Source organism: Vulpes vulpes, chromosome 10 (genome assembly GCF_048418805.1).
Source record: "Vulpes vulpes isolate BD-2025 chromosome 10, VulVul3, whole genome shotgun sequence".
Classification (NCBI taxonomy): domain Eukaryota; kingdom Metazoa; phylum Chordata; class Mammalia; order Carnivora; family Canidae; genus Vulpes; species Vulpes vulpes.
The window spans coordinates 830820-842912 of NC_132789.1; the positions used below are offsets into that span (position 1 = coordinate 830820).

Here is a 12093-nt window from a genome sequence, read left to right on the forward strand (position 1 = left end):
CTGCCCGCCGCCGCCCGCCCCCTGACGTCACCGTCCCGCGCCCGGACCGCCTGCCCGCCGCCGACGTCACCGCTCCGCGCCGCTGCAGTCATCAGGGCGCGTCGGGCCCCGAGGCGTGCGGCTGCGGGCATGGCGCTCTTCCACGTCGCGCGGTACGCAGGCCCCGAGGCGGCCGGGGCGGAGGCGGGGGCGGACGGCCGGGCGCGCGCGCTGCTGGAGCGGCTGCAGTGTCGCGCCCGGGAGCGGCAGCGGCAGCAGCAGCCCCGGCAGCAGGAGGCCGAGCGGGCCGCGGAGGCGGCGGGGCGGCGGCGGCGGCGGCCGCGCAGACCGCGGAGGCGCGAGGGCTGCGGGGCGGCGGGGAGCCCGCCCGAGCCGCGGGGGAAGCGGCGGAGACTGGACGGCGAGGACGGGGGCGCAGGTGGGGCCGGGAGCGGCGAAGACGCGCCGGTGGACCCGGGTGGAAGTTCTCCCGCGGAGGGTTCGGCGCCCCCAGCCCGCGGCCTGCTGCCCGGGGCCCTCGGGAGGAGCGGGGCGGCCAAGGTGAGCGGCCGGCGGGTGCGGGCGGGGAGGAGCCGGGAGGAGCCGGGAGGAGCGGGGAGGAGCGGCCGTCTCTGCGCCTCGCCCCCGGCCGGTGGCTCGCGTCCTGCGCAGACCCCGGGGAGTGTCGCAGGCGGCTCTGCTGTTACAGTCCGGCTGGGCTGGTTGTGCCTGATGGGGCACAAGGAGCTCTTACTTGGTGTGTATCCGTTTAGTAAAGGGAACCGATTTTGGCGGGGGTTTAGCTTACTCTTTTTCTCCCTTGAGTGGGGCTTTCCAGCAACTAGATACTGAGCTCAAGGGCTCTGGGATGATGGGGACTCCGGGAGAGGAAACGGTAGGCTGGCCCGGGCGCACTGGGACGCTCGGGTCGGGGCCTGTGTTGGACCAGGGTCAGGAGACGAGGACCAGCCTGAGAAGGATGGACGGGGGAGGTGAGGATCGGGCAGAAGCAAGGATCAGGGCAAAGGCCCTGGGACAGCGGAATGTATAGGGACAAACATCTGGGGATCCCGGGTGGCTCAGCGGTTTAGCACCTGCCTTCCGCCCAGGGCCTGATCCTGGAGTCCCGGGATCGAGTCCTGCATCGGGCTCCCTGCATGGAGCCTGCTTCTCCCTCTGCCTGGGTCTCTGCCTCTCTCTCTCTGTGTGTCTCTCACGAACAAATAAATGAAATCTTAAAAACAAGCAAACAAAAAACAGATCTCTGTGGCTAGAGCATGGTCAGTGATAGGAAATGAGGTTGGGGGCAGGTGCCAGGTCACAGAGGGCTTTGCCAGGTGTGCCTCTGGGTTGGATGTCATCCTAGCTGTGAGAGGACTGACGCTTCCTGATTGTGTTTCTTAATTCCTTCGGAGGTGGTGTGGAAGGTGGGCGTGAGAGATGGAGGAGAAGCTGGGGAACTAGTCAGGCTACTCAGCCTGCTTTGCTGTGGTCTCTTCAGTTTGAGTCCCTGAGTCTTTGGTGTCTGTGGGTCTTGCCCCCCTAGTCCCGGGGAGTCTGGAGTATTCACTCGCCTTCTTTCTCTTCATGGTAGGCCCAACCTTTCCTGCCATTGTGGTTGGCTGAGCCAAGCTCTGTTGGAAAGAGCGTCACAGAAGACTTGGTGCCTATTGAGGACATCCCGGAAGTCCACCCTGACATGCAGAAGAAACTGCAAGCACACGGCATCTCGTCCTACTTTCCAGGTGTGTGTGGGAGGGGTCTGGACACATGCCCTCAAGAGCATCCCCACCCAGAATCACACAAGCCACAGGATAGCAGCTGTCAACATGGCTCCCTAGGCACATCCAGCATCAAGTGTGATCTAGGCGTTTGGCCATCTGGGCCTGGTGCTCTTCGAGGCCCAGGTGCTGTCCTTGAGCAAGAACAGCCCAGTCTAGAAGTCATAGGTGAAGGGCAAGGCTACTTTGGGCTTTGGTAGTTGCCCTGATGTTGGGTGTTAATGCACAAACGTGACTTGTGTCTCATCCTTCTTTGTCCAGTCCAGGCAGCAGTGATTCCCGCTCTCCTGGAAAGCATCGCCAACGGGTTCCTGGTGGCCAGAGGCGGCTACCGGCCCAGTGACCTTTGTGTTTCTGCCCCGACGGGCAGTGGGAAGACCTTGGCCTTTGTCATCCCTGTGGTACAGGTGAGTGTAAGGACCCCCCACTCTGCAGGCAGGCTCAGCAGGCAGGGAGCCGGCTCTGCTTACACAAGTGGCTGTCGCCTCCTCCCCCAGGCCTTGCTATGTCGAGCTGTTTGCCAGGTCCGAGCCTTGGTTGTGCTGCCCACCAAGGAGCTGGCCCAGCAGGTATGTGCAGCCCGTGCCTAGAAGTCAGAATTAGGGATTTCGACACTGTGGTGCTTCCTACCAGGCTGCTGATGGCCATTCCTTCTCCAGGTGAGCAAAGTGTTTAACATCTACACAGATGCCACTCCTCTGCGTGTCGCCCTGATCACTGGGCAGAAGTCACTGGTCAAGGAGCAGGAGAGTCTCGTCCAGAAGACGTAGGTCCTGCTACGTTGGGGACTCCTCAGGGAACAGGGAGTGGCACGAACCCCTCTCCCGGCCTCTTTGTGGTTGGGGGGTCGGCATGGGCTCAGTGTTGAGCCACTCTGCTCCTCAGAGTAGACGGCTTCCGCTGCTTGGCTGACGTGGTGGTGGCCACCCCTGGCCGCCTGGTGGACCACATTGACCAGACCCCAGGATTCAGCCTCCAGCATCTCCGCTTCCTGGTACGTTGCACACCTGGAAGAAGACTGGGGTTTGGAACCAGTGTTGACTCTGACCACCAGACACTAGATCTCTTGCTTCCTTTAGATCATCGACGAGGCCGACCGGATGATAGACAGCATGCACCAGTCCTGGCTGCCCCGGGTGGTGGAGGCAGCCTTCCCGAGTGATGTTGCCAATGACCCCTTTGCTCTGCTCCAGAGGAGACAACTCAAGGCCACCACTGCTGCCAGGTACCTAATGCTGAGCTCTGCTCTGCACTTGGCATAGCCTTTTCCACCGAGGCCCCCTTCTCACGGCCGTCTGTCTCTAAGACCCCTTTCACCAGTCTGATCGGGTTTGTTCTGGGGCGGCAAGGCTCAAGGAGAACAACTAGGGCTCTGCAGGTCTGCTGGCCAGGCCAAGACTGCTGTCCCACCCCTCGCTCCCCTGTCAGTATCTCTTGTCCTCAGATGCCGCTCCAGAAGCTGCTCTTCTCCGCTACCCTGACACAGAATCCTGAGAAGCTGCAGCAGCTAGGCCTCTACCAGCCCCGGCTCTTCTCCACAGGGCTAGCAGGCAGGGGCCCCAGAGACACTGACGGGGACGGGGACTCAGGCGGGAAGTACACCTTTCCTACAGGGCTGTCTGTGAGTAGGGTGCACGGCGGGGGGATGGGGGGTGTGTGTGCTTAGGCACGTGGGGCCTGGCCAACCCTGTGCTATCCCCACAGCACCACTACGTGCCCTGCAGCCTCCGCACTAAGCCCCTGGCCATCCTGCACCTGATTTTGGAGAGGAATTTCTCAAGAGTCCTTTGTTTTACCAACTCCCGCGAGAACTCTCACAGGTGAGGCCTTAGGAGGCGCAGGGGGAGCAGAGGGATGCAGGTTCCAGGCCCTACCCACTTAGCTCCTTGCGGCTTTTCCCACCCAGGCTCTTCCTGCTAGTCCAGGCTTTCGGAGGTGTGGCTGTGGCTGAGTTTTCCTCCCGCTGCAGGCCTGGCCAGAGGAAGGTGGTTTTGAAGCAGTTTGAGCAGGGCAAGATTCAGCTGTGAGTACCTGGAAAAAGAGGGCAGTGGAATCTCACCTCAGGGCCCTCTGAAGGGGAGGTAGTTTCCCTCTGTGGGAAACCAGTCTCCTGGCTGGTGGGGGTGGGGTGCTCCTGGTCTCAAGCAGGGCCCATAGCCCCTGCTGTTCTCCAGCCTCATCAGCACAGATGCCATGGCTCGAGGTATTGACGTGCAGGGTGTGCAGCTGGTAATCAATTATGACGCCCCCCAGTATCTGCGGACCTACGTGCACCGGTGAGTCTGCCCCGGGGTTGTGGAGGGAGATTTCCTGGAAGGAAACCACTGTCCCAGAGGACCCCTGGAGGCCCCCAACCTGGTCGTTGTGCTTGGTTTCAGGGTGGGAAGAACTGCCCGTGCTGGAAGAACCGGACAGGCCTTCACTCTGCTCCTCAAAGTGCAGGTCAGTCTGCTTGAGTCTCTGTAGGGGTCAGGGGTCCCCTGCTGGCAGCTCTGCTCGGGGAAAACGGGATCCCTTTCTACCCATTTCCCTGCAGGAGAGGAGATTCCTCCGGATGCTGGCTGAAGCCGGCGTGCCCAAGATGGCACGGCACGACATCCCTAGTGAGCTCCTGCAGCCGCTCGTCCCTCGGTACGAGGAGGCCCTGTCTCAGCTGGAGCAAGCTGTCAAGGTGAGGGGCCAAGGGGTCCTATGACACACGTCTCGTGTCGGAAGAGACCTGACGTGTGGGAAGGGAGTACATGGCCCTGGGAGGGGTGTTGGGGTCAGAACCGCACTTTCTGAGCGAGTGCCGGGTGCTGCTGCTTGCGGGGAGTGGGGGTGGGGGTGCGCAGGTGGCACCACTCAAGCCTCTGCTTCTCCCCTCCGCAGGAAGAGCGAAGGCAGAAGGTGGCCTAGACAGGCTCGGAGGACTGCAGGCTGAGCCCACTGCAGAGCAGGCTCTTCCCATCCTGTGCCTCTTCCAGGGCTTAGCCACATCCTTTCTGAGACAATACTGAATGGTGGCTGCTGGATATGTGAGCAAAAGACAGATTCCTCTGATTTCAGAGGGAGCTGGGGATGTGGGGCCGTGCTTGGCACAGCTGGCCAGAGGCAGAAACACAATCGTACCTATATCTCTTAGTGTGGGAAATAACAATCCTGTTCAACGTGACTCGTATATCAAATGTCATTAATACACTCTTTTTTCCTTTGTTCTATATATTAAGGTTTCAGGAAGTTCTTTAAAATTCTATGCAGGTTTTTTTTTTTTCAGTTAATTAACATAATAGCATATTATTAGTTTCAGAGGTAAAGTTCAGTGATTTATCTGTCTTACGTACACCCAGTGCTCATTCCATCAGGTGCCTTCCTTCATGCCCATCACCGAGTCACCTTATCCCCCGTCCCCCTCCCCTCTAGTGACCCTCAGTTCGTTTCCTAGAGTGAAGAGTCTCTTACAGTTTGTCTCCCTCTCTGATTTCATCTTCTTTTATTTTTTGCTTCCTTCCTCTATGATCCTCTGTTTTGTTCTATTTTTTTTATTTATTTTATTTTTTTATTTATTTATGATAGTCACAGAGAGAGAGAGGCAGAGACACAGGCAGAGGGAGAAGCAGGCTCCATGCACCGGGAGCCTGACGTGGGATTCGATCCCGGGTCTCCGGGATCGCGCCCTGGGCCAAAGGCAGGCGCCAAACCGCTGCGCCACCCAGGGATCCCGATCCTCTGTTTTGATTCGTAAATTCCCCATATAAGGGGAGCCCATACTATCACTGTCTTCTGACTTCTGACTTACTTCACTCAGCGTAATACTCCCTAATTCCATGTACATCGTTGCCAAATGGCAAGATTTCATTTTTCTGATGGCTGAGGCATATCCATCGTATCTACACACCACATCTTCTTCATCCATTATCTCTCGATGGACATCTGGGCTCCGTCCACAGTTTGGTTATTGCCGACACTGCTGCTGTGAACATTGGGGAGCAGGTGCCCCTTTGGACCACAATGTTTGCGTTCTTCGGGTATGTTTCATTGTTTTAAATAACCTGCTCATCAGATGACAGAGTCGCTTTACCTCCTCAAGCGGGCAGTCCTCAAGTGCAATCTTAGTGTTTACGGGTAATGGACACGAACAGACACATTCGTACTTTCCAAGTTGAGGACCAAAGGACCACATCACTGACCCAGCAGGTGTTCTCAAGTGTTACCATGTCTTCCTCCGAGGCCCGACGGTGGAAGGATGCCATTGTGATACGTCCAAGTTTCTCAGTCACCTGCTTGTCAGTGTTACGTTTGGATTTCTATAAAACAAGTGGTTGTGTCATCTGAGGACGATGATGTTTGCTGTCAGTCTGGGACCTGTTATATTTCCAATGATATAATGAAAATTCGTGGACTTTTTTTTTACCTCACTGTGGTGTAAGAACAACCGTGAGTTCCTCCATCAGTCATGGCACAGCACAGGCCTACAGGCATGAGTGTTCTCCGTCACTTCACTGTGGGCTTCACCACACTGCCCCCATCACTACCACTCCTCCCTGCAGGCCCGCACCAGCATTCTCCCAAGAGGGGCGTCTCCACATACCCCTCCCACACCAGAAAACACCCATCCAGTGTCTATGTGGGATGTCCTTTGGTCCTTGTGAGACCATGTCTTGCCATCAAATGTCCCCACGGGAAGTACATAAAGGACACCTATGACAGCTTAAGTTTGGCACATGCGGGTTTCTTGGACATGTGGACACTGACCCAGGGGACCGCAGTGCCAGCGAGCAAAACAGGAAGAAAGCCCTGTCTTCTCCTCTTTCAGCTGTGGCCAACTATTTAGTGATGGGGGAAGGTGAACAGATACTAGCAGACTTTGGGGAGATCAGTGCACAGTGTGAGTGACCCAGTGACCGTAGGTAGCATAAGGTCCCCTCAAGACCTTGGGGAGAGAGCCACAAACTACAAGTCTGGCAGGAGTCCTGGTTCTCATGGCCACTTCCACCAGGAAGCCCAGAGAGGGCCTGGAGAGCCCCTGGTGTGAGCAAGTGCACTGCAGTCTGCCACTCCCTGAGTATGTTGGGCAGGGCCTGGGTTGTCCGGGGCAGCCACTGATGGCCGTCTCCTGGTCCGTGTGGCACTGGCCAGCCCAGGCTTCCCTGTCCCAGGAGCCTTTGAGCACAGGGTTTGCATGGGTGGGCACTGCTCATGAGGAAGGAAACCTTCCATGTTTCTACCACAGGCTGCTGGGCCCCGTGCCTGTGCTCCCAGGTCAGAAGGGCTTCCCACCCTTCAGAGCAGGGGCTCCATTTCTGTCCCGAGCACTCGCTGTACATCTAAATCATGAATGAATAACCCCCAAGAAACACGTCAAAGTGGAGTAAAAATCTGCTGAAGCTCCCATCCCTCCGAGGCCTGCAAACTTGCCTGCGCTAAAAGCACAAGGTCAAGTTTGTTATATTCTGGAATGTCCTTGGTCCCCACACTGTGACTCCTGAAGCCACAGAAGCACACACAGCCCCTATTAAACATCCCTGCCTCAGCTCTTCTCTGCGAAAGTGATGCATCCTGGGCAGTGGTCCTCACCTGGGCTCTGATGAGTGCTCTTCCGTTGTCTTTAAGAAATTGTAGGTTTGGGGCAGCCCAGGTGGCTCAGTGGCTTAGCGCCGCCTTCGGCTCGGGCTGTGATCCTGAAGACCCGGGATCAAGTCCGACGTTGGGCTCCCTGCATGGAGCCTGCTTCTCCCTCTGCCTGTGTCTCTAACTCTGTGTCTCTCATGAATAAATAAACAAAGAACTTAAAAAAAATAAAAAAAAATTGTAGGTTTGCTCATGTTGAGTCAACACTGTTCTAGCCCCACATGACTTCGGGAAACAGGTGCTCCCAAGGACATCCTCTGAGTGGCGCTTAGCACTACTGGTGCAGGCAAATACAATGCTCATGAGACTCTTAAGTCCCCCTGCTCAGGGGGACATCTGCTTCTCCCTCTGCCCCTCCCCCTCTCAGGCTCCCTCTCCAATTTATCTGTTTTAAAAAATAAAATAGGGGGGATCCCTGGGTGGCTCAGCGGTTTAGCGCCTGCCTTTGGCCCAGGGCGAGATCCCGGAGACCCAGGATCGAGTCCCGCATCAGGCTCCTGCCATGGAGCCTGCTTCTCTCTCTGCCTGTGTCTCTGCCTCTCTCTCTCTATCATGAATAAATAAAAAATAAAATCTTTAAAAAAAATTAAAAATAGGGATGCCTGGGTGGCTCAGCGGTTGAGTGTCGGGCTTTGGCTCAGGGTGTGATCCTGGAGTCCTGGGATCAAGTCCTGCATTGGGCTCCCTGCATGGAGCCTGCTTCTTCTGCCTATGTTTCTGCCTCTCTCTTTGTGTCTCTCATGAATAAATAAATAAAATCTTTTTAAAAATTAATAAAAAATTTAAAAAATGCTCCTGGACTTTTATTTTTTTTTTATTTTTATTTTTTGCTCCTGGACTTTTAAAAATATTGAGTATTTTTATTTTTTAAGATTTATATATTTATATATATATATATTTATATATATATATAAACATCACTTGCTCAAAGTTTGAAAAAGCGTGTTTTCACATGCACCAATTCTCCAAGAAAATAGCCCATGAACAAATCTGTTTGATCTCAGTGTGGACGAAATCAACACCTGCTAATCCCCAAGTACTCTGTCTCTGGCAGATTCAGCGGCAGAGTGGGCATGGCTGGGGCAGCCCTGGCAGGAGGAGAGTGGGACCCGGAGCAACACGCGCATCTAGACCCTGGACATCAGCGAGTGTAAAGCCCAGCGTCCCCGTGGGACAGGACGGTAGGTGAGACAGGAGCTCCTAGGACATGAGTCAGGGTCTGAACCGTCTCTTCCTGTGAAGGGAACACCTGCCTTCCTGGTCCTGCCTCTGACACCACTGCTTCCTCCGTGGACACGGGCCCTAAGGACACACGACTCCAGGTGCCGAGTCCAGAACCATTCACGATCTCCCCTGGGTTTTCTCTTCCTCACATTTGTTTTCAAGTCGTCTTTACATCCCTCATGAGGCTCGAACTCAGGACCCCGACATTGAGTCTCTTGCTCCCAGGACCTTGTCTTTAACCCATAAATTTCTTGGAAGTAAGTTTCTCAGTTTCCAAACAACTAAAAATGTAAAATAACTGGTTTCTCATTTTATTTATTGTATACAGAGAATGGTCCATGTGGAGCTGACGTTAATTTTGCCGATGGTTCCTTTGGGGACAATTTACACTTTCTATGTTTACTTTCAAAGAATCCTCTCACTCTGTGAAGGTTTTTACAGACACACACACTGTTTTATGTGTACAATGTGGTGAAATAGGGTCATCTGTGTTGTTCACACATTCCACATCCTGTGTTTTACTTCCTCGATCCATCATTTTCTGAGAGACCTGCCAAAGCCCTGTCATTTGTGGACTTAAGGACGTCCGCAGGGCTTCTGTCTCCGGTGCCGCACCCACCTAGAGCCAGCCAGAGCTCCATCTGACACGGGGCTTGGATGCTTCGGTCACCCGCCACCCTGCACGGCCCCCTCCAGCAGCAGGGGGCACAGACCACAGGGACAGTAAGAGGGGCGGGGGCAGCCAACCCCACCCCCGCACGTGGTGCAAGCGGCCTGTACTCTGTGTGGGGTCCCGACCACCATCCACAAAGTGGGGAGGCCTCTGCACCTCTCCACACCCTGCCCATCGCTGTAACTGTGATCAGCACATAAAATGTCTGGGGCACCTGGGGGTTCAGTAGGTCGAGGGCCTGACTTGGTTTTGGCTCAGGTCAGAATCTCAGGGTCTTGGGATCGAGCCCCCTTGCGGGCTTGACGCTGAGTGGGGAGTCAGCCTGAGATTCTCTCTCCTCTGCCCCTCCCCCACTCTCTCCCTCTCAAAATAAATAAAATCTAATTTTAAAAAATTGGTAAATAGAGCCCAGCATATACTGATAGAATTGTTACACTGTCCCCAAAGGCGAGGTAGACCCAAATTTAAGACACTTGCATGTCAGGAAACGCACTTTATCATCAATTTAAAGTTAAAAACCACAAGATGACAAAATGATAATTTATAAAATTAGTAGCCATTCTTTTTTTTTTTAAAGATTGTATTTATTCATGAGAGACACAGAGAGAGAGAGAGGCAGGGACACAGGCAGAGGGAGAAGCAGGCTCCATGCAGGGAGCCCGATGTGGGACTCGATCCCAGGACTCCAGGATCATGCCCTGAGCTGAAGGTGGCGCTAAACTGCTGAGCCACCTGGGCTCCCCCCAAATTAGTAGCTATTCCTAATAAAAATTCAGTCAAACATTTATCAACAAACTTGATTTATTTTTTAAAAAATTTTAAAAGATTTTTAAATTATTCATGAGAGACACACACACACAGAGAGAGAGAGAGGCAGAGACACAGGCAGAGGGAGAGGCAGGCTCCATGCAGGGAGCCCCACGTGGGACTCCACCCCGGGGTCTCCAGGATCATGCCCTGGGCCAAAGGCAGGGGCTAAACCGCTGAGCCACCAGGGATCCCCTATCAACAAACTTGATTTAAACCTGGTGCTTGGGACCCCCGGGTGGCTCAACGGTTGAGCGTCTGCCTTTGGCCCAGGGCGTGATCCTGGAGACCCCAGATCAAGTCCCACGTCGGGCTCCCTGCATGGAGCCTGCTCCTCCCTCTGCCTGTGTCTCTGCCTCTCTCTGTGTGTGAGTCTCTAATGGATAAATAAAATCTTTAAAAACAAAACAAAACAAAACATGGTGCTTTAGACAAACTAGCTGCCAAAGCTCAACAGCAAATGCGTGACTGTTGACCCTCAGAAACTAATTCCATTACGTTGGGAACACAACAGGAGTGCCAGATAGCACACTTTCATTCAACAGACACTTCAACAACAACAAAAAAGAAAAAAAAAACCCAAATGACAGGGGACTGAAATTACCATTATTTGCATGCTCTACGTTTGTACGCCTGTCAGTGTATGAGCTGTAATTCCCAGGACTGCAACGACTTCGGCCTTGGATTTGCTTGAGAGACAGGCAGACGTGTTTAAACCTTGTGTGAACAGTACGTGTCTGAGAAGAGGCATCACTCTTTTGAAAAGAAAAACGGGTGCATGGGTGGCTCAGTCAGTAAAGCACGGCCTTCAGCTCAGGTCATGACCTCAGGGTCCTGGGGTTGAGTCCTGTGTTGGGGCTCAGGGGGCTCCCTGCTCTGCAAGGAATCTGCTGTCCTTGTGCCTCTGCCCTGCTCGCTCTGTCAAATAAGTAAATAAAAATCCTAAAAAAAAAAAAAAAGTAACATAGTCTATACATGGAATAAAAGAATAATATCAAAGAAGGGAGTTCTTGACTTGCAAAATATTTGTGTTTATTCTAGAGCTTTTGTAATAAAAAATTAGTGTTGTTCTGGCAGAGAAATACACCCCCCCCCCAAAAAAAAGGAAGAAGGAAAAGAATAAAGTCCTGAAAATAGGTCCAGAGATATATAGCGAATAGAACTGACTTTGAATGAGAAAAAAGAGTGCTTTATTCACAAAATGATAGTGGCAACCAGAAAAAAAAACCTAGCCTCCTACCACACACAATTTCTGATGGAATAAAGGGCTAAACTTTCTGGATGGACACGGCAGGAAACCCAGACCCCATAAAGGGAAAAGCAGAAGTACACAGGAATGTTCTAAACAAAGTAACAGGGCAGGGACGCCCGGGGGGCTCAGTGGTTGAGCATCTGCCTTCGGCTCAGGTCATGATCCCAGGGTCCTGGGATCGAGTCCCGCATCGGGCTCCCCACAGGGAGCCTGCTCCGCCCTCTGCCTGTGTCTCTGCCTCTCTGTGTGTCTCTCATGAATAAATAAAATCTTAAAAAAAGAAACAAAACAAAACAAAGTAACAAGGCAAAGACTCATCAGGCCTCGCTGCAAAGGAGGGAAATATCCTTAATATACAAAGAGCTACAAAACCAAAACAACTCCCCAAGTAAAGGGGACAAACACAGGGATATTCACAGGACAGGGGCTGCCCGTGGGCAACAGCAGCCGCAGGATGCCCTCACCCTTTTGATGGCAAAACCCTTGTGTCTTCTAGGAACGTAAACTGCTACCACATTCTGGGAGACACCGACTAAAATGAAGATTTTACGTACGTTTCCCCTTTGACTCATTCATTAGGCCAGTGTGAGTGGTGGTGGCCCAGGACAGACACAGTGAAATGCTGTCCGTCGGGGCATGAGTGGACCAACGCAGCACCCCCTTGCAGTGGGCTGCTGTGCACCTATGTCCTGATCTGAGTGGGTGCCAGAGGCAGACAGAAACAAGACCGGGTGCGAGGAGGGAGGAGGACGGAGCACGGAGAGGTC

General features: G+C 53.7%; 1 protein-coding gene across 1 annotated transcript; it reads left to right on the plus strand.

Moving 5' to 3' along the window:
* Positions 1–89: 89 nt before the first annotated feature.
* DDX51 (DEAD-box helicase 51) lies at positions 90–7362 on the plus strand. The gene is made up of 14 exons (XM_025988242.2): positions 90–540; positions 1574–1724; positions 2022–2167; positions 2258–2329; positions 2420–2526; positions 2646–2754; positions 2840–2985; positions 3189–3381; positions 3465–3580; positions 3667–3783; positions 3935–4036; positions 4139–4202; positions 4297–4431; positions 4632–7362. Exons 1-14 carry the CDS (start codon positions 130–132, stop codon positions 4656–4658), a joined length of 1896 nt encoding a protein of 631 aa, XP_025844027.2. The 5' UTR covers positions 90–129; the 3' UTR covers positions 4659–7362.
* Positions 7363–12093: the final 4731 nt, after the last annotated feature.

Bases quoted from the DNA above. Each gene is read 5' to 3' on its own strand.
- DDX51 (XM_025988242.2), top strand. From the start codon at position 130: ATGGCGCTCTTCCACGTCGCGCGGTACGCAGGCCCCGAGGCGGCCGGG. The intron at 1,725-2,021 runs GTGTGTGTGGGA...TTCTTTGTCCAG, and splicing joins CATCTCGTCCTACTTTCCAG to TCCAGGCAGCAGTGATTCCC. The intron at 2,168-2,257 runs GTGAGTGTAAGG...CTCCTCCCCCAG, and splicing joins TTGTCATCCCTGTGGTACAG to GCCTTGCTATGTCGAGCTGT.